The sequence below is a fragment of the Oryza glaberrima genome, chromosome 4 (assembly GCF_000147395.1).
Source record: "Oryza glaberrima chromosome 4, OglaRS2, whole genome shotgun sequence".
Lineage (NCBI taxonomy): Eukaryota > Viridiplantae > Streptophyta > Magnoliopsida > Poales > Poaceae > Oryza > Oryza glaberrima.
Window position 1 is genome coordinate 20,834,321 of NC_068329.1, and position 25,566 is coordinate 20,859,886.

Here is a 25,566-nt window from a genome sequence, read left to right on the forward strand (position 1 = left end):
TAGTGCACTCAGCATGGCATGATTATGTAGGAATCCAATGCTAACTATACTCGTCTGTTTTATGATGCCATCGAGCCTAGCTTGCTTGATTGATTTCGATCAGGATGATATGCCCCTTCAACCACTCTATCCTGCATGCTTAGTTTGCCCTCACTCCACCCTCCACAGTGGCAAAGAAAGCTGCGTGAGCGTGACGGCCTGAATATTCCTTTTTAATTTGGCCAAATGAAAGCTCAGATTCGCGATATACGTAGACACGTAGTGCGCCTCATCATGCACGATTAAGAAAAGGAAAACGCCGAGGGCTGGTGGTCTCAAACAAAACGGTGTGCGTGATGGAACACGCATACGTACGTATACTACATTATACTCGCTTGCTCCAGCTTTGGGGCCTCTTTAAATCACAGGAATAAAAAAACAAAGAAATAGGAAAAACATAGGATTTTGACAGGAATGAAAGTGTAAAACAGAGGAGTGCAAAACACAGAAAAAATATAGGAATGACCGTTTGATTGGACCACAGGAAAAACACAGGAATTTGAGGAAAGATAAAGACTTAAAAGATTTCTTCCATGAGGTTCTACCTCTTGTTAAAATTCCTTCATAACTTGTATGAGAAGAGGCATTCCATAGGAATTTTATGGGATTCCATAAGGCTCATTCCTTTGAGTCAAAGGGCTTTATAGGAAAAATTTCTATAGAAATAAAATCCTCTAAAATTTCTATAAATTTCCATTGAATCAAAGTAGCCTTAATTTAGTCCCATCGATATCCAAAACCATGCGTACGAGTGCATCCTGCCATCAGGCCATTCTGATGCACGGCGCACCGTCGTCCGTCGTCGCGACAAGCCAATATGCACATATAAACGAATCCACCGAGCAAGCCGGAGCACGACGTCGTGCTGCATAGCTGGATGCATCATGCCTGAGTGCGTTTGATACGTACGTACGCTCATCCACCAACGGGCCCACGACAAAACGACTCGATCGATCGGTGAACATTGCTCGCGTTGCCGTACGTGCTTCGTCGGTAGTCGTGGGTGGGGTCTTGGTCACCCCGCATGGGTAGGAGCTGACGCGTCACGCGTACCGCCGCACGTTCGTGTAGACGAGAATTTTTTTTAATGTTTTGAACTTTTAAAAACATTAAACCATTCCAAAACTTATTATTAGACTTTGAAACTTTTTTATCATGTCAACATGCTAGATACAACGAGCGTGATAATTTTGTTATGCCACGCAGGATGGCGTGGCCAGATAACGCTGTCACGCCAAATAGACCGGCATGACAGTGTTCCAAAAGGTTTAGAGTTTTTGAAAATGTTTAGTTTTAAAATTTAAAATTTGAAAAGTTTAAAAAATAAAAAAAAAATTGTGTAGACGATAACGACGGTCGCGCAGGCTTGGCCGATCCCGACCCGACCAGCCGGGGGCGCTGCCGCATGTGAAGTGGGCTGCGCGCGTGGGATTCTCAGTGGGCTTTGCTGGAGTAGCTTCTTTCGGCCCGCTTTGCTGCCATGGGCCGATATGTTTATTTCCGTCTTACTCAGAGCCCAATTCGGGATATGTGGTTTCGTTTCCGCGGGCGGAAGCGGAGAGAAACGGCGCGGGCCCCGGGGAGAGAACCGGCATTTCCCGCTGCGCGCATTGCCGGCGAGGCGCCAAAACCCTACCGCGCGATAATCCTCTTCCTCTCCGCTGCGCTCCCTTCCCAGCCGGCGGCGCCAACTTTAGTAGCCGCAGGCCGCAGCCGCCCACGAACCGCCGGCGACGAGATCGGAGAGGAGGCTGGCCGGGGCTGTCCATGGCGTCGTGGTGCGGCGACCTGGCTGCGCCGCCCCGCCTCCTCGTCGCCCCTCGTGAGTGCCCCTCCTCCGCCCCCGGCCATCGTTGTGCTGTCTGGTCTGTTTAGGCTCGCATGTTTCAGGGCGGTAGTGCGATTAGTGATTCTAATTCCAAATCCCCAATTGGAAGCATCTGGTAGCAGTAGTTTGTTTTCGTCTTCAATTTTCAAGATTCCTTTGAGCTCGGTGGATTTATGTGGCTTGGTCGAAATGCCAGCGGACTTAAAAATTGTGCGAACTGAAGATTACCGCCTGAGTTTTTTGGTTGGGCCTTGGGGGTCTTTTAAACACTGGATTACGGAGCAATAAGTGTATCACATGGAGGAGCATCACATGCATAAATGTATAATCAGTTAATCACATCCCATTTTGTGTTTTCCTTGCAGGTCCTTCTGATGGCAATTGTCAAGGGAATGTTTTGTCTCTCCGCCACCCGAGATCAGGTGCTCTTATTCCTCCTTGCTTCTGTTTTCTTTGTCGGTTATTAAATCTGCACTAGTAATGTAGACTAATTTGGTAGCCTGTTAGCATCTGAAGAATAGCCATGCAGAAGTAGATTATCAGCATTCAACAGTTTTGCGTTAACTCTTGCCTCATCATCAAACAGATGAAGAAACAGGGTATCTGTTCATCGACGGTCAACTTCACGAGTTCAATTGGTTTAAGGAGCGATTTGGATCTTGGTTCTTGGGTGATTATGTTTGTGAAGGTATGGCAGACACATAGCTATGCAGTTGTCATTTCTAAGAAAAACTTTGTATTTTGCCTTTATGGTAAGGTTTGTCTATTATTATCTTGTGTGGGCTATAGGAAGACATTTTGATAGGAATTATTGCCCTGCCTCTGAAATCACCCATTTAGATTTTGTTAGCAAGTAATTAAAATATGGAATCAGACAGACATGTTGTTAAAGGAGTGGTGCTATTCTTGTTCTAACACAGCAACATAAATAACTTCCAAATGGCACAATCTATTCCAGATAAAGTTTTTGAAAAATATCGTACTGCGGAGAAATTCAATACCTGAGTTTATTGACCTGCTGTCCTTCCTGACTTCTTGTAGATGGCAGCCTCTACTACTGCACAGTTGTTGATCCCATTTTTATTCTTCTACCAATTTTGAAAGCTGCACGTATGTCGGTATGCCAAATCAAATCAGAAATATTTCTAATATGAGGTTCACATTCAACATATTTGCCTGTTGAAAATTTGAAAAGCTAGTCCCTCAACAGCTTTACTGTGCTGCAGAATGGTAAAGATCCAGGAAAATTTAGGCAACTGGATGAAATATTGTATGTTGAAGGATATCCTGGATATCAACACCTCATGGGTATAGCAGGAAACCATATTGATCTGGTCTGTGAAGTTAAAGGTAGATGTTTGACTTGTATGTTTGTTCTGAAGTTAAATGTTATATGTAGTTAAATATTATAGCAAACTGCTGTCAGAATGCTGCCTACTTGTATTTGTAGTCCGGTGATTGTGCGGTGCATTTTTACCGCTTCATTACCTTGCTGAACTGAAACACTTATTGGATATGGATGTTTATGTTTCATCCGTGCTTTCCTGTGTGTTTTCATGGAAGAGAAGTTTTACTTAACCATCTCTCATGGATGTTTTCTTTCCTGCAGAAGTTGCTAATGTGAAGTTCTTTAGGCTGGACGATTCCAAGGTCTTATCTTGGTTGTGCTGTAAGGTTAGCTTGTGTCAGTAATTACATCTACTAACTCGATTTGCACTATGCTATTCCGCTGATACTTATTCTTATCAGAAGCTAACCCACCTTTTATCTTTACTTGTCCTTTTCATATTACAAAAGCAAGGATCTAACATGAAGTTAGGGTGGAATGTTGCTTATGTGGGTTAGGAAAAGAGGCATCTTATTGTTTTTAGACTGTTTGCCTTGAATAAGGATGCAACAATCCAACAAACTGAGCACAACATTGAGAATGTTGATGGGCTAAAACTTAATTCTTCCACACCATGTTTTAATTTATATTTGTATATAAACTATGTGCACCAAACATTAGTCTTTAAGTTCACTTTGGTTTTGAAGATGATAAATAAAGCATGAATTGGGACCCTAGTGAATTTCCTATATATTTAAGAACATGAATGCACATGGTCATTCTTGTAAACGTCCCTAAATAGGTGTCAGAGGGTAGTGGCTGCTATTCCTTGACTGCTGTTTGTAGCATTCTGCCTACCTTATGTTACAACCTTCTACAACCATTATAATGTACGGTGTGTTCCAGTACTGTTTATTTGTTGCATATTTCCTGCCATTTTCCAGTTGAACAATTTTACTTCATAAATTTCATTTAACTATGTTCTTGCAAAAATATAGCTAGCATGTGTTGTGCCCACTATAACACCACTGCTATCTGCTGTACCAACACTTTGCCACATGCTACATGCAACTCAAAACATCATACAATATTTTTGCATGATTAACCTAGTAATGGCTATTGTTATCTGCAAGAAACAAATGCCACTTTGGGATATCACTTAGATTTTTTAAAAAATTATGCTGCCTTGCAAATTCAAAATAACAGTTTGTCTTGGTAGCATCATGAGAACATACCAGTTCATGTGCCCTCATAATTTATGTTTTGATACGTCCTTTAGCTGTACTTAATATTCATGCCTGTGAATTTCGAATCATATTGATCTCACTTCACTTGTTACTCTGTAGTTTCGAAAATACTCTTATGAATCTCATATACAGGTTCACAATCTAAAAGAGGTTTTCCCCAAGCTAGGCAAAAATTATGCTGCCCAAGGAGAAAAAGAATTATGTATGTTGCTGCAACTCTTTTTGTTAAGTCTAATACAACTGTATTAGTCTATTATAAGAAGGATATAGCTCCTTGTAAACTTATGTTTCTGTTTATTTTTATGAGTGTTTTATCAACTGATATCCAAATGTACATAAACATTTTACCGTTGCTAACTTTCACAATTATATGGTAATAAAAACTGTTTGAAAATGGATCGTCAGTGTGATTTACATCCTATTGGATCACTTTTGTCCCAACCTTAATTAGTGAATCCACTTTGCATTACAAAATTGTCTGAGTAAACTTAAAGGAGATTTTGCTTGTGGAGGTGGATCTCCTCTAAAGAAAGGGATATATCAAATTATTTTTAAACATTTTAACTAAAGTTATGTAACTTCAATTCAAGATATTGCACAGGGATTAAATTCCTGAGTTACTTTTGAAGCACAACTCAAGAATTTTATGAAAATGTAAATCATTGTTCTAATGGAGCGGTTTCCATTGTTTTGGTTACAGTGAAGGATGCCGTCCAAATAATTCGCGAATACCTGAACGATGAACCATGGTTAACGTTACTCTGCAAGAAGTTGCAGTAAGACTTCTCCTTGCATTATGTTGAAGATTTTAGTTCAGTACAGACTTTTAATTGACTATGCATTTTTTTTTCTGAGCGAAATCCGATCGACTATGCTCACATTGGTACATTGCATTCTCCACAGGTTGGATATCAAGGAGATCATTGAAGCGAACAAAACTAGCGAAGCTTCCTTCTGTGCAGAGAATTCTCCTGTACCTTTACGCCCTGCTGAGGTAAACTCCTTGAAGATGATCAGGGTGTTCTACACCGGATAGCTCATGTGCTATAAGCTTATTAATCGTGTTAACGCAGGAGAAGCTTGGAAGTAGTAGCACTAGGTCAAGCAAAGGGAGGCCAGCAAAGAAACAAAAGGCTGAGGTAGAATCGAAGAACATCAAAGACATGTTCCGGAGGGTCACAAGGAAAGGAACGTGATCCCATATTATTTATAGTATGACTTGGTTCTGATTTCGCCATCGAGACCTCGCAAGGCGCTTCATATTATTGAGGGAAAGCTGAGGTTTTCAGATTAAAGCATTGTTTATGCTTCAGAAGCATTCGTGCAGCTAATGGAATTAACTGTTTAACAAATTTACTCCAAGTCTCAACTTTGTTAGGTTTGAAATGTAGCATTGCAGGCGTGTATTTAAGTATTTGAGCAAAGAGTCTTGTACTATCCTACTGATTTGTATCGTACCAACCAATTTCCTTGAACATCTTGGCCTTGGGTCACTAGAGTAATCTGAAATGGTTGTTAATGTTATTTGTGAGCTTCAACACTTCCTATTTGAGAACATTTCTAAGATGTTCCGGAGGCCCGGTGTCTGTTATTATCTCCAAATAGTCTGTGTTACTACAGATAGTCTACATGTATGTACGTGCGGATAGGTGCTACTCCAAATAGTCTATACTCTAGGTATTTTAGACAGGTAATTCTGTACCCGGTATTTAAAAAGTACTCGTATGACGTATCACACTAGATGGCGAAAGGCAAGTCACTACGTCTGAAAACAAAAAGGTAAAATGACCTAGCTTTTTTGTCAATCAACTGATTATGTGCTAAATAGAGTATAATCACTTTGGATGCTTAGATTGCTCTACATTAGTTTGCCCGTTGCACCCTCCAGAGGAATAATTAACTTATTTGCCACTATTACGAGTGGTGATAAAAGATTACCATTGAACTCACGTGTCATAGATACATGAGGACTCACATGTCATAGACAATGAGTGATAAATCTCAGAAATACTTCTCTCCGGACGGCCGATTCTATGCGAGAAATCGGATGCCCTTTATATCCTTATGTCTCTCCCACGCGCTCTCGTGCTGCCATGTGTCCCCACCAAGGGAATCCGTTTCATTTTTTGTTCCACTAAAAATGTTTTAGCTAGTGTACTCACAATGTTTCACTATGTATGGATCTCATGTTGCAGTGAATTGAAACATTATTTTGCAACAAATCACCCATATATTATGGAAACTCTCTATTAAGGGAATTTGTTTTATTTTTTTTCCACAAAAAAGTATACTTATAATGTTTCACTTTGTATGGATCAAATGTTGCAGTGACTTGAAACATTCTTTCGCTATTTGCTGAAACATTGTTTTTATATAAGGTGAAACAACGCCCTATTTAAATGATTGAAACATTTTCGATCTACCCAGTGAAACAATTCCGATATACTTGGTGGAACAGCGTGCAACATTTAAAAATAATTCAATAATAAACTATTTTTTTTCATTGGAATATATCCATGTGTGGTCTTGTTTTAAAAATTTAATTGTAACGAATTTAATAGTGCAAACGAATTATGATTTGGACAAATAATTTAAGATAAAAAATAGTTTAAAATAATTTTGCATACATACATGCTTGATGACATCATACTGACATGGGCGTCCGATTCCTAGTCCTCTCTAGTAAATTCTTAATTGCCACCTCTTAAAAGTGGAAAAAAAAAAGAAAAGAAAGTTAAATGTCCCACCAAAGGCTCCGCGCGCCGCGGCCGCACCCTTCCGACGCGGGCTGAGGCGAGCGGACTCCAGTGGAGGCAGAGACGTGGGCTGCTGCTCCAGCCCATGGGCTTCCACCTCGAGCCTGGGCCGTCGCTGACGTCATCAACTCCCCCCCGTCTCCCCACACACGCACTCCCCTGTCCCCTCCCCCCGCTGCTGCTAGGCCCGATCCACTGCTCTACCCATCGGTGGTGAGTCACCACGCTGCGTGGCAAACCCTAGTTAACCGGCGCGGCGTCCGGCGACCGTACACTCGGCGGAGGCCGCAGAGCGGCAGCGGCAGGCGGCGGTGCCGCCGAGGGCAGTCGGCTCGGCTCCCGCGGCAAAGCGGGAACGGGAGAGAGAGCAGGGCGGCACACGCGCGCGCTGAGGCTGCGCGCGGTGGGCGCGGCGTTCGGCGATGCCCGGGCAAAAGCTATAGGAAGGCGAAGTCGCGGGCTACAGCCCCAGTCCCCAGTGCTAAGGCAGTAAGCTGCTGCTCACTCCTAACCATCTCCCCCTTTTTCCCTTGCTTGATTTGTTGGGGGTACTGACCCTTACTAGTAGTTTTAGAAATGAGAAGATTGCTGAAACGATTGCGGTTCTCAACCTTGCTCGCGTAGTCTCATGCTGCTTGAGGGCTTGCCCAGGCTCCAAAATTTCCTGGCTCCGCACTTTTTAGAGGGATGAATCCGATGAAACCCAACCTGGCATTGTCTCGTCGATTCTCTAGTGGTAAATAGGAGTTTACCATAATGACCGAGCTTGTTTGATGATTATAACTTAGTGATATATAGGAGTTTCCCATAATACCTAGTTGATTTGCTGATTACAAATTAATTTTATGGATTGGCTGAACATGGGAATGAAAATTGGGGGCAAAATCTTGCAAATTCCTTACTTTCTGATCCGCTCCATGGTTCGTGCTTCAGTGACCCTTCCCCTCCATCTCGGACAAGCTCATGGACCAGGCAGCGGCGAGGATGATAAGTTAGGATTTGGGGTTGGGGCGGGGGCAGTTTGCTGGGTTTGGAGGGAGGTCTGGGCAGTACTGGCACAACCAGAGTCACTGAGTCAGGAGAGGGCAGTGGGAGGGCTCAGCAGCAGGGACGAAGGGGAACGAGAAGTTCCGAGGTGGATGACAGCACTAGCCGCTGGATATGGGGAAGGAGGTGGCGTAGGGGCAGCGGATGCAAGGAAGATGGATCGGTGCAGTGGGATATGGAGGAAGGCAAAGTGGAGGGGAGGGGGTGGGGTGCATCGTCTGTAGAGGTGGCAGCAGTTGGGGATGGATTTGCTGTCGGCGACCTGACGCCTCTAAGGTAGAGGGTATGCAGGGGTGGAGATTGGTTAGCAGGGGCGGCGTTGAGTGATGGCTGGGGGATGGTGTTTACATTATTGGAGGAGGAGAAGATATGGGATACCATTTAGTGTAAAAAAAAAACTTACCAATTATATATAGTCAGCCCCATAATTTTAGGCACATATATTGGTCATATATTCAAGATGCTGATACCAATTATTTGCATTTCCCCATGTCATATTTAGTAATTACAAGTTACGTTTATGGTCTATCAATAACAGTTGTATCAGCAAAATTACATGTTTATGATCTATTGTCAATTTTGTTTCGTGTACTGTATTCCAAGATGCTTACACTCTCGTGGGTGTTCAATTTCTGTCTCGATATAGGTTTCTGATTACCCAAGTGCAGATGTGATGGACACCCATCACAGCGATCAATATGCAAAGAGCAGCCTGCAGCTGCAATTCAGGGACACCTCTGTTTCCTTTGAAAACAACAATTCTGTTTTGGATAAGCATGATATTACAAGCCCTCAAGTTGGCATGACTTTTGAGACAGCCGATTTGGCATATCGGTTCTACTTAGAATATGGCTACCGTGCAGGGTTCGGGGTCTCAAAGAGGACTTCCCATAGTGTTGATGGGGTGAAATACCGTGCAACATTTGTTTGTTACAAAGGCGGCATTGCTAGGATCAAGCCTGGTCTCAAAGCTCGAAGGAGGCTTGTTGCAAAGACTGGTTGCAAAGCAATGATGGTAGTCAAGTATAACACAACTGAAAACCAGTGGGAGGTAGTTTTTGTTGAGCTGGAGCATAACCATCCATGTAATCCTGAAATGGTTAGATTCATGATGTGCTTTAAAGATCTCCCTGACTGGCAGAGGGAGCACCGCCCATTCAATGCCAAGACTAGATTGAATCCAAAGATTCACTCTGGCAGAGGCAGGCCACCCAACCAAAACAAAGACTTCATGGTGAAAAAAACCTTCTCACAATCAAATTATTCCATTGAAGCAGCAGGCAAGGCTGGAAAGCTGAGATTTGCAGAGGGTGATGTTGAGGCACTCTTGGTCTTCTTTGATAAGATGCAAGCTCAAAATTCAAACTTTTTCTACAACTGGGACATGGATGATGAAGGTCGGCTCAAGAATGTTTGCTGGGTCGATGCTAGATCGAGAGCTGCATACCAGCACTTCTGTGATGTTGTTTGCTTTGATACTGTTTATTTGACATACCAATTTGTCATTCCATTGGTTGCTTTTCTTGGAATCAACCATCATGGGCAATTTGTGTTGTTGGGATGCGGTTTACTTGGGGACGAATCTCCAGAGACTTTTTCTTGGTTATTCAAGAAATGGCTAAAATGTATGAATGATAAATCACCTGAAGCAATTATTACCACCCACTCAAGACCAGTGATCAAAGCTGTTGCTGAGGTATTTCCAAATACTCGTCACAGATACAATCTTTGGCATATCATGAAAGAGCTTCCTGAAATGTCTGGAAGAGTCGAGGATAAGGAGGCAATTAGCCTAAGAATGAAAAAGGTAGTCTTCGACACTATTACATCAACTGATTTTGAGAGGGAATGGGTTGAGATGGTCAATCAGTATAACCTTCATGATAATCATTGGCTTACAACCTTATTTGAAGAGAGGGCAAAATGGGTACCAGCATATGTCAAGGATACTTTCTGGGCTGGTATATCCACTGTTCGCCGCAGTGAGCGGTTGGAGGCCTTTTTTGATGGATACATTACACCAGAGACCACAATTAAGACATTTATTGAACAATTTGATACTGCTATGAAGCTTAGGTCTGACCGAGAAGCGTATGATGATTTTCGCTCATTTCAGCAAAGGCCTCAAGTCTTGTCTGGTCTACTCTTTGAGGAGCAATTTGCAAATGTTTATACAATAAATATGTTTCAGAAGTTCCAAGATCACTTGAAGCAGCTGATGAACGTGACTTGCACTGAAGTCAGTAGGAATGGATCAATAGTGACTTACACTGTGACCGTCATTGGTAAGGAGAGGAAGTATGACTACAAAGTGATGTATAACAGTGCTGAGAAAGAGGTGTGGTGTATCTGCAGGTCCTTCCAGTTTAAAGGTATTTTGTGTAGCCATGCTCTTGCTGTCTTGAGACAGGAACTTGTGATGCTGATACCTTATAAATATATTCTCGATCGCTGGAGGAAGGACTACAAATGCCCCGAGGAATCCAAGGAAACTCCCATCTCACCAAAAGCGATCAAAGCTACAGGGAAGGGCACAAAACCGGAAAATGCCCGTGAAGATAAAGTGGACAATCTGTACAAGCATGGTCACCAGTACTTTGCTGACATTGTGGAAATGGGAGCAACGGACCCTGATGCAATGGAGTATGTTTTGTCGGTCATGAAAGAAGCCAAAGAGAAGGTACGGAAGTTCGAGGAATCTCGAAAAGATAGAAGGCCTGGAGACAGTCCAGTTTCTACTGGTAAGAGAAATGGCAAGTCTTCAAGACCATCCAATGAGGATGGGGGCAATGGCATATCAGATTCAACACCTGCGACTACAACAGTGGCGACAGTCGCGGTGGCCACATCTACAACAATGCAGGCAACGCCAACAATGGTGGCTATAGCGCCTACTTCGGCAACTGTGCCCGCCGGAATGTTTTTGGTACCAATGCACCCACATCCGATGGTTTTCCCACCTTTCACCCCTGCAGTACCACCAGTGGTAGCACCTGCAGTGCCACCTCCAGCACCAGCAGCCAATGTGGGTGATGTGGCTTCCAACTCCACAAGGAAGAGAAAGAAAAGAAAGGGGAACAAATGATGTTCCTAATACTGATTATGTAAGCGCTTCACTTTGCCGCTTCTCCTTTTGTGCTGTACTTTGCTTTGTGGTGTTGATTTATTCAGATAATCTCATCGTGCCCTTACCCCGTATTTTTTGTTCCAGGCCTAACTCAAATTTAGTCCTACAAGCTGCACCAGGCCCTCCTGTCCATGTGTAATAATGGTTTATCATCGTCTCCTGCTGCAGGATGATCTGCCCCTCTGAATGCTTTCTGTGAATTATCCCCCTTGACTTGGAACTGTCCGTGCAGCTTTGGACTGTCTACTGTAAATTGATATGGAAAGTAATGTATTATGTATGTAGTGCAGCTTAGGAATGTTAGTCTCTGTTTCTGCTCATGTGGATTGCGACCTGGAGCAGCGCAGTACCAAGACTACCAGTAGCGTAGCAGTACCCCTTGCTGGTTGGTAGAGTACCATTTTCTTTCCTTTCTGGAGTTTGTCACTTTATGTAATGATGTAATCACACTGAACTTTATGGCCAACCACTAATGCTTAGTTTCATCTTATGCCGTTGGCTGTTGCACTGAGCCCTGAGCATTATTTTCATCGTATGCAAGCTCACCATTTCTTGTCATACTGAAAATCGATCGTGCATATGGTATGAGAATGGTTTTTCAGTTTTCTGAAAATTGATCGTTCACATGTTATGAGAATGGTTTTTCAGCAAGCATATGTAGAATTGTAGATTACCGATACAAGGAGTTGACCCAGGAAGGCAGGAATTGTATTTCAGCATCCGTGGTGCGTAGAATACTTCACTTCACCCTAAGGAGTTGGCCCAGGTGACTCAATTATCAAGCCATGTTTTGACTTGCCCGATTATACTCGTAACAGCCACAGATACGACACTTGACGCGGCTCCAAGAACTCCTGTGTATATTATTCTCCTGCATCAAGCCTCCAGATGAAGGAACCTAACAGTCACATACTCCATCCGTTTTAAAATATTGCAATTTAGTACCGTATTTGACATAACCTAACCTATTAATCTAGACATCTCTGTTACAATCTTGTTCAGAGTCGTAGTAGATTATATCAAATAAGATACCACATTGCTATATTATAGAAAAGATGATGTGCTTATTGTCTTTAATCCTTGTTAGACTGTCTACGCAGACGTAGATTTCCTTTTAAATACGAGGGTAGTTTTTTAAACAATAAACTACCTTTCATAGAGTTCTCATAAAATTCTAAGCCAAAATATAAATATTGAACCTTAATTTTAGATTAATCTAAAGCTTCTTTTAATCATTTTCTTTTTCAAGCCTTCACCTTTAAACCGCTAGAGTAAAAATATAAAAGTTTCATTCTAAATTTATTGTTATCTTTATTTGAATTATTTTATTTTCTATGGCATATCAGTCACGAAATAATGTTTCTAAGCTCTGATGCATTATTTACGTAGAAAAACTGCAAATGTACCATACTCACTCCGTCTAAAATATAAGAGATTTTGGATGGACGAAACACAACATAATATTACAAATTTGGATAGAGAGCATGTCCAGATTCGTAGTATTAGGATGTGTGTCTCATCCACCCAAAATCTTTTATATTTTTAGGGTGGAGGGAGTATAATCCATGTCTCGATGACTTTATATGCTACCCCTGGAGAGGATGTATCCTCATTTTTTTTGCATGTCACTCAAATAATTATGAAAAACTTTGAGAAGATGTATTAATATGTGATATATCCACAAACATTTTCAAATTCAACTTCTACATTTCGCAACGAAAAAAACAAATTTAACTATGAATATATGTTAATCAGCTGTAGTTTAATTTGTTTTTTTCGAGATGTAAAAGTTAAATCTGAACTTGCATGTATATGGAGTGATATACATTCATATTCGTATCTTTTTCATAATTATTTAAGTAATATATAACTAACGAGAGAGAACATCCTCTCGAGGGATTAAAATAGTTTCCATCCTACCAACTTGTTAACGGGCCAAACGTCACCATTGTGAGTCATGACATGGGGGAGGAAGAAGGGCCTATTTACTTAGATGCTTAAAAAAAACCTTATCAAATTTTGGCATTGCCGAAATTTTGGCAACTGTGTTTGCCAAAATTTTTACAGGATTTCTTATATAGTTACAAAAATTTAACAGCAAACTAAATATAGCCACTTTTTTTAACAACTTTATCAAAATTTGGTAAGGTTAAAAATGACATCAAAGCGTCCGAAAACTTTCGACGACGAAGCCGCACAACCTGCCTCGCCCTCGCGCCATGCCATGCCATGCCATGCCATGCCACGACCGAGCGGGAAGCTCTAGAAGGGCCGGAATTCAAAGCCGCGACTCCTCCCCCCACCCCCACCCCCACCCGCACCCGTAACTCCCCCGCCGCGTCGTCGGCTCTCACTGACACCCTCTGGCCCACGCGATTTCCCTCGCCCGCCGCGCCCCTATCCGCCACGTGCCGCGTGTCGCGCCTCCCCCCTCCCGCCGCGTGCCCCCTCCCCCCGCCCACGTCATCACGCCCACACAGAGTTAAAACTCCACCACCACCCTCTCCACCAACCTTTCCCACTGCCCCACTGCACCGCGCTCGCTCGCTTGATATCGATCGATCTCACCATGCGGCTCTACCTGTACGTGATCGAGGCGCGGGGCCTCCCGGAGCACGGCGGCGATGGGGGCGGAGGGCCGTACTACGCGAGGGCGAAGGTGGGGAAGCAGAGGACGCGGACGCGGGAGGTGGAGGCGCGCGGCGGCGGGGCGGTGGCGGCGGCGGCGGAGTGGAACGAGGAGCTGGTGCTCGAGGTGGACGGGGGCGAGGCGGTGGAGGTCGGGGTGGCGCGGCGGCGGGAGGGCGGCGGGCGCGGCGGGAGGGAGGTGGTGGGCAGGGTGAAGCTGCCGGTGCCCGCCGCCGCCGTCCCCGCGGGGAGGAGGAGGAGGACGACCGTGCCGCCGACGTGGTTCACGCTGCAGCCCAAGCACCACCGGCGCCGGAAGAAGGGCGCGGGCGCTGCGGCGGAGGCGGCGGATTGCGGTGCGTGCACGCATTCTCTAGCTTGATTATCGGAGTAAATTACGTGTGATTCCGTCCGTACTTTGGGTTAATCCGCTCCCTTCTCGAATCGGTCGGCGCGCGGCGCGGCGGCCGACTTTTTGGTGAAGCTACCAGTATCTTTGTTAGCTTTGCCAAATGCAGCACGCAATCTCGTAGTAAGAGGGATTAGCATGCTGTTATACGGAATGAAAACTCCTTAGCTTTTTTTTTTTTTTGAGAATTACACAGTACAACGCAGACACTCACAACGCATACACATTCACCCCCATGAACGTACGCGCGCAAACCCTACCCTTACGAGCATCTTTGAAGATTGGGCTGGCAAATCCATCCTGGAGATTGATGAAGTCATAACAGACACCTCGTTGTTGACGGATACATCGCCTACCACTGAAAACACAAAACCGTTAAATCCTAGAAAATTCGCTTCCATGAGGAGTTAAATAGAAAATTCGCTTCCATGAGGAGTTAAACCTAGGACTTATGATGCTACCGAGGCTCTCTGTAACCACTAGGCTACAGGCCCTTTCGCAAAACTGAGTAGCTTTCGAAGTCATTTGAAATTATTTTTTTCCCATTCCAGCATATCCCCGATGGTGCAGTTCGACGACGTCTCTTTCACGGCTGTTCTTTTACTGAGACTCGTGCTGACCAGCAACGACATGCTCTTTTAATTTGCACTGTTTGCGCAATTAATCATGTAGATGTAGCCAGCTTAAGGTCTTCGCAGCATTTGTCCTAAACTAGACTTGGATACATCATACATACTAGTGATCAATGATCAGCAAGGGACTTGAGCAGGCTACAGACTGTATATGAAATTGTTCAACGCGCACATAATTCTCGAGAGTTATTTGAACAAATAGTCTTAATACGATGCAGGAAACCAGGATGAAATTCAGTGTTTGCTAGTAGACAATTAACCAGTGTGTGTGTCAGTTTATGGTAGTGCAGTGTGATCCCCTTTCAGCTGGGAACGGCCTAGTTTCGGCTGTATACACACTCATCGCCGTTTGGTGTAGACATTAACTCCTCTGCTTTTTTTAATATATGACACCATTGACTATTTATCTTATTAAAAAAATATGCAAAAGAGTCGTGCCTAAAGTATGATAACACAAGTCGCAATAAAATAAATGTTAATTACGTATTATTTTAATAAGATGAATTGGCAAACGTATGTCCAAAAGTTAATGACATCATATATAGAAAACGGAGACGGTGTTCTTCTCCTTCAGGTGAATGTTCTGCTGATATGTTCTTTTTTTTTGTATGGTTGTGAACCAGGGAAAATTCTTCTCACCTTTTCACTGCATGGAGAAAACAGCGACAATACTGTTATCCACTCATCACCTTGTTCGAGCTCTAGGAGCGACACTGACATTGAATTTGAGAGATCAACTTATTGGGAACATTCAAGTTCCAACAGTGGGATGGTTGATTCTCCCAGGAGTTTTGCAATAGAACGATCTTCTTTAGAAAATTCTGACCGTTCAGCCCAAGCAAATTCCAATTCCAACTCTGAAGATGATGATCTAATAGAGCCTAGTGCAGCAACAGCAAAGGGCACAAGTGACATCGAACCAATGGTTCCAGATGCAAGCTTTGAAGAAGCTATGGAAATCATGAAGTCTAAAAGCATCCCTGACATGCCAGAAGATCTTAGTGGTGGTGTCATGTTCGATCACACTTACCTTGTGGACTCGAAGAATTTGAACTCTCTTGTCTTTGGGCCTGATTCTCAGTTCTCCAAAGAGTTGCGCGAGTTGCAAGGAACTACAGACTATGAGGAACAGCCATGGACATGGAACAATAATAATCCTCCTAGCTTAACCAGGACATGTCAATACACCAAAGGTGCAACAAAATTTATGAAAGCCGTCAAAACTATTGAAGAGCAAACATATCTTAAAGCAGATGGCAAGAGTTATGTAATTATGACTCGTGTTCGTACTCCTGAGGTTCCATTTGGAAATTGTTTTGAGGTTGTTATGCTGTACAAAATAATTCACTACCCTGAGTCGTCGTCAGGTGAAGGAATGTCACATCTGACTGTATCATACAATGTAGAGTTCCTTCAGAGTACCATGATGAAAAGTATGATTGAGGGAAGTGTTCGGGATGGGCTGAAAGAAAATTTCGAAAGTTACGCAGAAATTTTGTCTCGGCATGTAAAAATTGCTGATTCTGCTGGGATGGATAAAGAGCGGTTATTGGCACCGCTCCAGACTGATCATCAGTCAGATATCAGACTTGCTTACAAGTATTTTTGCAATTTCACAGTCATCTCTACAGTGATAATGGCACTGTATGTTCTTGTACACATCTTTCTGTCAAGACCAGGCCCACTTATGGGTCTTGAGTTCAAAGGTCTTGATTTACCTGACACGTTTGGAGAGCTGATCATATCTGGCATACTAGTTCTTCAGCTAGAACGTTTACTGAGTATGATATCTCGTTTTGTAGAGGCAAGGGTACAGCGAGGTATGTTTGTTTTCTTTGTTGTGTATTTACCGTATTTCGTGCACTAGACATGCAAATTAACATAAAGTCATAACTGTGCTAACTATGTATCTTCTTTTGTCACAGGAAGTGATCATGGGATTAAAGCAAATGGAGATGGTTGGTTGTTAACTGTAGCTCTGCTAGAGGCCACAAGCTTGCCGCCTGTCTCTAGCGGTTCCGTAGATCCTTATGTTGTGTTCAGCTGTAACGGCATAACACGAACAAGCTCTGTGCAACTTCAGACTCATGACCCTCAATGGAACGGTTAGTAGATTTCACACGTTAACTCATTAATCTCCTAGCTTAATTTAATTCATCATCTATTACAAACTGAAAGAACATTTCAGAGATAATGGAGTTTGATGCCATGGAAGAACCACCTGCTACGTTGGATGTTGAGGTTTTCAATTTTGATGGACCATTTGATCTGGCAGTTTCTCTGGGACATGCTGAAATTAACTTCCTTAAACACACGTCAGCAGAACTAGCAGATATATGGGTGCCACTGGAAGGAAAATTAGCTCAGACTTGTCAGAGTAGGTTACATTTGAGAATATTTCTGGAGAACACAAAAGGACCTGAGACATCAATGAGAGAGTACTTAAGTAAGATGGAGAAGGAAGTTGGTAAGAAGGTAACTTTCGACTAACTTGTTCCTGGGTACTGACTCTTAACTAATAATTAAACCTCGTGATGATGCAGTATTTGTAATTATATTGCAGTTACATGTTCAGTCACCTCACAGAAATGCAACGTTCCAGAAGCTTTTTGGTTTACCACACGAAGAATTCCTTATAGCAGATTATGCGTGCTCCTTGAAACGGAAGTTGCCGTTGCAGGTATGATTGTTCTTTATTCCCTTCTCTGTGTCGAGGATTCAGTTTGAGCACATTGCGGTTGACATGATATGAAATCAATCCTAGAATTTTACTTTGAAAACATTATTTTACTTAATAATCCAATATCACCTTATACTACTCTTATGTCTTCTTTTGGACCATTACAATATGAAAACATCAGGTCATTCACATATTATATCTGTGGATATTAGTAGTAACTTGCAGTTGCTTCTGATGCAGGGAAGACTGTTTCTGTCAGCCAGAATAGTTGGTTTCTATGCCAATCTGTTTGGACATAAAACGAAATTCTTCTTTCTGTGGGAAGATGTCGAGGAAATCGAAGAGTTAACTCCATCTTTCACAACAGTAGGTACTCCATCTTTGTTGTTTGTCTTGAAGAGCGGCCGGGGACTCGATGCCAAGAATGGTGCAAAGTCCCAAGATAAGGAAGGCAGGTTGAAGTTTCAGTTCCATTCGTTTGCTTCATTTAGCAAGGCTAACAGGTTGTTTTATCTCTTCCTAGCTTTATCACCAGTAATAAGATAAGGAGAATCTATTTGACGAGAAAACTATCTGTTCTTCATTGTTAGAACAATAATTGGACTATGGAAAACCAAATCATCAGCTATTGAACAGAGGGCTAAACTAGAAGAAGATCAAGAAGATGAAAACTATGTCGATCTTAATGATGTTCAATCTGTGCTGAGCATTGGAGATGTGCCACTGTCAAAGGAGTATACTTTGGAACTGCCTATCGATGTGAGTTTTCTGCTTCATTAGTTCTTCTGCTGATAGAATTGCGTTTGTTTTTCTCCCTTTTTAGTGGAAGAGGCTAGATAAGTTATACTTGTGTAAACATGGATGTGGATTTTCATCCCTCGAGGGTATGTCCCCTCGTTGCTTATATGTCATCTAAATAATTATAAAAAAATGACAAAATGACAAGATGGATTAATATGAAATATATCACTACACAAACATGCAAAACCAACTTCAATTTCTACAAGTTGCAAAAAAAGAACAAATTTAATTGAAAATAGTTATCGTGCATTTACAATTAGGCCCTGTTTAGATCCTCCAAAATGGCACAAGTTTTGCCATTTTGGATCTAAACACTAGTAGCAAAAGTTGGCAATTTGGCATTTGGCATTTGCTAGTCCATAGTAGCAAATTGTGCTAAAAAGTGCTTTGGGACCACTCCCTCTCTCTTTCTCTCTCTCACTTTAGTGCTAGAATGGCAAAACTTTAACATGCATCTAAACACCAACTAGTACTTTTGCAATGACAATTTTTGCCACCAAAACTTTTGCCATTTGCCATTCCAAATGGATCTAAACATGCCCTTATATTTGTTATTTTTGTTACAACTTGTAGAAGTTGAATTTGCCTTTGCATATTTTTATAGTGATATATTTCATATTAATCTATCTTATGATTTTCTAGACTCACAAAAATGTACATGAGTGGAGTATCCTTCTGTTAGCGTACTTATTTTAAAATGTTTGGCGAAGTTACAGGATAATTATTGTTTACTAGTGGCGTTCTTGCATTTAACGGTCACTCGTCAGTGTACTTCACTCCTGGGATTCGTTTTTCTGTACAGCTGCACTGCTTGAAAAGTTCGTTTATACTCGTATTTCTCCAAATTTGGTTGAATTACATTCAAATCAGTTCAAAATTCAAACACATATCGGTGGGATTTTGTCCGACCTCCCAAAATCTTGTTCTTCCATAGTCCATAGATAAGATCCTAAACCCATGCTTGTCAACCAACACGCTGTTGTGCCACCACCATTTGCAGTCTGAACTCTGCAGAAACCCCCGTTTTCCACCGTCCCTTTGTAGTAGGAGTACTGCATTGTGTGCGCACGGTTGTCACTTCAGCATGCTGTTGTGCGCCACCGTTCCTTTGATCGCTTTCTGTACTGTACTCACAATTGTGTGTGCATCGCAGGCGGATCTGCTGATGGGGGTGTTCGACGGGGGCCCCCTGGAGGCGAAGGCGATGAGCAGGGTGGGCTGCCTCGACTACGCCGCCACCCCGTGGCAGGACGCCCGGCCCGGCGTCCTGGAGCGGCACGCCAGCTACAAGTTCAACCGCTACATGTCCATCTTCGGCGGCGAGGTCGTCAGCACCCAGCTCAGGCTCCCCTCCGACGACGGCGACGGCTGGACCGTCTACGACGTCATCACGCTGCGCAACGTCCCCTTCGGCGACTTCTTCCGGGTACGCACCCAACAAATCACAACAACCAACCACACCTATGAACTCTCAGGTACTTGCTACTCCCTCCGTCCCAAAAAAAAAGACAAACCATGAGTTTCCGTGTCCAATTTTAACTGTCCGTCTTATATAAATTTTTTTTATAATTCGTATTTTTATTGTTGTTAGATGATAAAACATGATTAATATTTTATGCGTAACTTGTCTTTTTAATTTTTTTCATAATTTTTTCAAATAAGACGGACGGTCAAACGTTGGGCACGGAAACCAGGGTTTGTATTTTTTTTATGGACGGAGGGAGTACTCACGTTGGATGCTAGTGCTTGCTGTAGCTAAGATGTCGTCATGCCACTGTTTTTTCCTCTCCTTTTTGTTTTGGTGTGGTTTGAGGAGAGTGGTTAGCCAGGCAAGTGGCGGTGAGTGAAAGGGTGGTTATGCTGACAGTGGTTAATATTAAGAGATTTGCATCGGTCCAGCAAAAAGTATCTCGAGATACAAATCCGTTTATTGTTAGAGCTAACGATCGGAAACGATTTAGTACCGTACCGGTACCTCGAGATACTTTTTTTTTTGTTAGACTGAAGCAAATCTCCAGTATTAATGTATTGTGTGCACGATTAATTTGACTATAATGCAGGTGCATTTGAGGCACAACATACGGAGCGTGGAGGCCGCGTCGTCGGAGGCGGCGACGAGCAGCGGGAGCCGGTGCGAGATACTGGTGGGGATCGAGTGGGTGAAGAGGAGCAAGTTCCAGAAGAGGATCGCGAGGAACATCTGCGAGAAGCTGGCGCACAGGGCCAAGGAGGTGCTCGAGGCGGCCGCCAGGGAGATCGCCCCGGCCGTGTCGGGCTAGCGAGAAGCTGGAGGAGACGGCTGTTTTTTTCTTGTTCTTCCAGCAAGGCCGCAACGGAGAGATCTCTGCAGAGGAGCAGAGAGGTTGCATGCACGACTGAACTGTGTCGGCTTTTGCCTTGGGCTGGGCTGCTGTAGCGCAGTACTCTCCAAAACAGAACGGAACAAATGGGGAATACGGAGATGTATACCAACTACACTACTATACGATATCTTCGAGATTATACACATGATCCCAAAGCGTACAAGTGTCAAACCCGAACCGAGCTGTGCGTGCGCGCGCGTGATCAACCGGCCGAATTCCGGTGGTTTTTCCTAGTGTCGAGCCGGCACGTTGTGGTGGGAGGTGGCCAACTGTTGGATGTATATAGAGGTAGATCGGGCGATGCCGTATTGAACATGGGCGTGACTGCTCGTTGGATAGACAAGATCATCATCTGCGGAACGTGGGTGCATGCGACTTCCTGGTGCCACTGCAGTACCGCACCGCTCATGGGATCTCATGAGAGCAAGTTTAATAGTATAGCCCACTACTAGCTCTAATTCATTTTAACCAATCTAATAGCTAATTTATACAATAGTTGCTTACTATACTATTAATATATAATCCCACCTGTCATACACACATTGTGTCTTGGAGTCTGTGCTGCAGCTGGCCATATATCTGTAGTCCACTGCTCTTCTTTCTTATCTTTTATCTCATTATAAAAAATATTTATAGCTGGCTAATAGCAGGCCTGTTATTGTACCTGCTCTGAGAGTCATGGTGGTGGTGCTAGGTTTGTATGGATTTCCAGGTGCACATCCCTCAGTTTCATCTTAGGTGTACAGGCTTGAATGCTAATCAAGTTTCTCATCATAAAAATGTCTGGTTCTATTTTTATGTTTTTATCGATGTTAATCACATAACCAGCTTCTCGGTAAAAATCTGTTAGAATTAACCAATAACTACATCAAAGCTCTTATAAAATTTTCTTCAAGATAAGAAAACGAGTCTTATTGTCAAACAATAAGGAATAAGATGGGGTTCTTTAAAAAACTTTCTAGATCAAATTTAAATAATAAAATTTAATAAGTTTAAAATAAATAAATGTATCGGATCTCTAATACCTTGAAGAATATATAGAACAGTCTATAATCGTATATGAATTACAACCAGACGTGAGCTTTGCTAACGAAACGAGAAAATTGGCTTACGACGTTATAAAGCTTCAAACTGTACTACAACAACATTGAATTGTGCTAAAAAATCGGACGATATAAATTTGAACTCTGATTTATTTCTTCTTTCGGTACGAACAGAGAGACCAATTTCCCCTCAGAGCCGGCGCCGTTCGGCAAAGGGTGAAAGGGCACCCAACTACTACAGTAACCAAGTCGTCGCCGCCGCCTCCCCCCAAAATCGCCCAAAAAACCACCGAGCCAGACGCCGCTACTCCACAAAAGCAGCCTTCACTCTCGCGACTCGCGTTCGCGACTGCTTTCCCCCATCTCCTCCTCCTCCTCCTCGGCCGCCTCGCCCCCTCCCGAATTCCGCCATGGATCCGGCGCCGCAGGCCCACCCCATCCTCTCCTACGTGCTCTCCCGCCTCCCCACCCTCGCCAAGACCCGCCCTGCCGGCGGCGACGGCGGCGGCGGCGACTTCGACATCGAGCAGCCGCCCGTGCACACGCCGTCGCCGCGGACGCCCTCCACCGCGGGGGAGTTCGAGCTCGTGGAGCGCATGCCGGGGCTGCGCCACCCGTCCGTGCTCCGCGCCATGACCCGCGCCGTCGCCGACGTGTCGGCCGCGCGCTCCGCGCTCCAGGTCCTCGGCCCGCGGCCCGACCACGAGCTCGTCGACTCGTCCCGCGCGATCGTCGCCGCGGCCGACGCCGAGGCCGGGGGCTCGCGGCGGGTCCCCGAGGGGGACCTCGAGGCCTGCCGCGCCGTGGTGCGGCTCGAGGAGACGCACGACGCCTACGAGGCGCTGCTGCAGGAGGCCGAGGGGAGGCTCGAGGCGGTGTACCGGTCGGCGATGGAGGGGAAGGACCTGGAGGAGCCCGACGGGAGGGACGAATCGGCGGCGGCGGCCGCCGGGGATGATGCGGCGGTGCAGGAGGAGGTGATCGCGGTACTGAGGCAGGCCGAGGAGGGCAAGCCGGTGGAGAGCTTCCGCCTCGTGGACCGGCAGCTGCGCCACCTGCCGGAGGCGTTCGGGAGGATCCAGGGGCTCCGCGTGCTCGATGTCTCGCGCAATCAGCTCGAGGTGAGAAATCTGTTATCTCTGCATGCTTTAGATCTGCTTGTTTAGAGCCCTGTAACCCAAACAATGCTTTGCACTGGATTTTGCACGCATTTACACATGTGAACGGATGGGATTTTTTCTCTTCTGTACTGTGAAATTGTGAATTCATGGTCATGGATTGAATCTTATGTTGAAGATGATCAGAATTATAGGGCCATATGCAAAATGTGTACGTGAGCCATAAAATGCCTGTTTTGTGGTGTTGTACACAGTCTACCATTTGACCTGTGAATGGATGGATTGAACTGTATGCTGAAAATAGTTTGGGCACTGAATTTTCAGTAGGATCGTGTTTTTTTTGTGTGTATTATGGTATGGTCAGATCCTATTATTTTAGAGTCCTCAAGACTGGGCGCATGTACTATTTTTCTTTATAGATTTATTACTAGTGCAACTTATTTATTGGTGATGAAACAGTTACTAGTACTATCTTAGGCCTTAGGATGTAAATAGTGAAACACTGTATGTTAGTATTTCTTTTTACTGTTTTTGTTTGACTACTAAATTAGGTTATGGGTGGATAAGTGCTGAAAGTTGCACTAGTACTGTGTGTTAGCTGTTGACCTTCTACAATCTGAAACTCAGAATAGCTGGATACTATGTATAATAAGTATTGACAGAACAAATGTAGAACTGGTAGGAGCTTGGTGTGTATGTATTTTCCTGATTAGATTGTGTATTCACTTTATAACATCATCCTGTATTTCATGGTTGGTTTGGATCATTGGAAAATCATAGATAAGAGTAGGGAAGGCTGGGTTTGTTTTGAATTTTGGCCACTTTCTCTATATCTGTGCTTACATTGATGTTTAGAAATTTCATAGTTTATTTTTGGGATAATAGGTTGTGCTCATTTAAGTTTAAAAACAGACATAAACAATTAAGCACATACTAACTATAATTATTTTCTTTGATAAACCTTTATAATCACTTAAGTTTAAAGATAGACATAAACAGTTATGCACGTACTAAATATAATTATTTCCTTTCATAACCCTTTTATCCTCAGTGGCTTGCCTGGTCATATTTCCTTTGCGATATACTCTACACATTTTGTTAAGTATGCTGTTGTTGTGTCCCTTGCTTCATTGGTGAATCAATGTGATTGTAGGTTATTCCAGATGCTATAGGAGGACTTGATCATCTTGAAGAGCTTCGTCTTGCTTCCAATGCCTTGATTTCTCTTCCTGATTCCATTGGACTGCTATTGAATTTGAGGATTCTGAATGTGGGAAGCAACAGGCTAAGGTCATTGCCAGATAGCATCTCAAAGTGCAGGTAGATAATTTTCCTTAGCTTTAATTCTTGGGTTCAGCAAGTGTTACTGTTCAATTGACTGATTGGTGCAACTCCAGGTCGTTAATTGAGCTTGACGCGAGCTACAATGGGCTTGCTTATCTGCCAACCAACATTGGGTATGAGCTGGTAAATCTGCGGAAACTCTGGGTCCATATGAACAAGTTGCGGTCACTTCCGTCATCTATCTGTGAGATGAGGTCATTGTACCTCCTGGATGCACATTTCAATGAACTATGTGGTCTGCCATCTGCCATAGGGAAACTTTCAAGTCTTGAAATTCTGAACCTGAGCAGCAACTTTAGTGACCTGAAGGATCTCCCTGCTTCTTTCGGTGACCTGCTGAATCTGCGCGAGCTTGACCTCAGCAACAACCAGATCCATGCTCTTCCCGACAGTTTTGGTCGGCTGGATAAGCTAGAGAAGCTCAACCTGGAGCAGAATCCTCTTTCTATGCCGCCAATGGAGATCGTGAGCAAAGGCGTGGACGCGGTGAAAGAATACATGTTGCAGAGGTGGCTTGACATCTTGCTCGAGGAAGAACGGAAGAGCATCGCAGCAGCGGAGAGCCCTCAAGCACCGACCACTCCTTCGGCCTGGCTGGCACGCAGCGTCTCCTGGGTCTCCGACGTTTCCGGAAGCCTTGTGGGGTACCTCAGTGGCGAGAACAAGACGGAGAAAGATGCCTACCTGGATCAGCAGTACTGAAAGCGCTCACATGTGTGGTGTTTGAGCATCGTGTACATACTATATGCGTTCCAAGCTTACCATCTCATCTGGGAAAATCGTTTTGTGTTATATTACTTTTCGTAGCTTCACTTGTTACAGTATTATATTACTTTGTCGAATAATAATGTGGAGACTAATATGAGCTGAGAGTGGGCTTTAGGCCTCAATGCGTGTGCCAGTCATATGCTATGGTTTTAGTTGCGCTAGAAATGGAAGCGGCGGCAAAGCGGCCGTGTTGCCGTCGCCGGCAATTGTGATTCACGTTTTGCTCATCCGTTTCTTGGCAATTGTGATTCACGTTTTGCTCATCGTTTCTCGATCTCCTTTCTGTGTATCACGCGTACGAGTAGTGTTCTCAAAATTTTGCAAATACTGTGTTACACGGCGCTATTGCATTCGAGAATTCTTCCAAAAACCAAGCACTTACAACATACTCCCCCACAAAGGGGAGAAG

At 43.7% G+C, this 25,566-nt stretch overlaps 4 protein-coding genes across 6 annotated transcripts; all 4 read left to right on the top strand.

Annotated features, from left to right (window-relative positions):
- The first annotated feature begins 1,631 nt into the window (after positions 1–1,631).
- On the top strand, positions 1,632–5,916 carry LOC127769752 (uncharacterized). The gene is made up of 10 exons (XM_052295379.1): positions 1,632–1,861; positions 2,233–2,289; positions 2,454–2,555; positions 2,909–2,985; positions 3,094–3,217; positions 3,477–3,541; positions 4,574–4,643; positions 5,142–5,217; positions 5,345–5,435; positions 5,515–5,916. The coding sequence occupies exons 1-10, from the start codon at positions 1,807–1,809 to the stop codon at positions 5,635–5,637; spliced, it is 840 nt and encodes a 279-aa protein (XP_052151339.1). The 5' UTR covers positions 1,632–1,806; the 3' UTR covers positions 5,638–5,916.
- A 1,462-nt stretch (positions 5,917–7,378) lies between these two features.
- Positions 7,379–11,906, top strand: LOC127771065 (protein FAR1-RELATED SEQUENCE 6-like). Of its 2 annotated transcripts, none has more exons than XM_052296880.1 (3): positions 7,379–7,683; positions 8,891–11,348; positions 11,456–11,906. In XM_052296880.1, the coding sequence occupies exon 2, from the start codon at positions 8,918–8,920 to the stop codon at positions 11,327–11,329; it is 2,412 nt and encodes an 803-aa protein (XP_052152840.1). In that variant the 5' UTR covers positions 7,379–7,683; positions 8,891–8,917; the 3' UTR covers positions 11,330–11,348; positions 11,456–11,906. The 2 variants fall into 2 exon arrangements, with proteins under 2 accessions (XP_052152840.1, XP_052152839.1); XM_052296879.1 differs by having other exon boundaries at positions 7,380–7,686.
- Positions 11,907–13,905: 1,999 nt separating this feature from the next.
- LOC127769895 (C2 and GRAM domain-containing protein At5g50170-like) lies at positions 13,906–21,035 on the top strand. Of its 2 annotated transcripts, XM_052295554.1 has the most exons (9): positions 13,906–14,355; positions 15,664–16,860; positions 16,966–17,145; positions 17,229–17,515; positions 17,604–17,720; positions 17,961–18,223; positions 18,311–18,479; positions 19,675–19,947; positions 20,582–20,936. In XM_052295554.1, exons 1-9 carry the CDS (start codon positions 13,941–13,943, stop codon positions 20,798–20,800), a joined length of 3,120 nt encoding a protein of 1,039 aa, XP_052151514.1. In that variant the 5' UTR covers positions 13,906–13,940; the 3' UTR covers positions 20,801–20,936. The 2 variants fall into 2 exon arrangements, with proteins under 2 accessions (XP_052151514.1, XP_052151515.1); XM_052295555.1 differs by lacking the exon at positions 13,906–14,355 and having other exon boundaries at positions 15,675–16,860; positions 19,675–19,996; positions 20,582–21,035.
- Positions 21,036–22,197: 1,162 nt separating this feature from the next.
- On the top strand, positions 22,198–25,279 carry LOC127770071 (plant intracellular Ras-group-related LRR protein 3). Its single transcript, XM_052295740.1, has 3 exons — positions 22,198–23,048; positions 24,199–24,365; positions 24,443–25,279. Exons 1-3 carry the CDS (start codon positions 22,338–22,340, stop codon positions 25,089–25,091), a joined length of 1,527 nt encoding a protein of 508 aa, XP_052151700.1. The 5' UTR covers positions 22,198–22,337; the 3' UTR covers positions 25,092–25,279.
- The last annotated feature ends 287 nt before the right edge of the window (positions 25,280–25,566 follow it).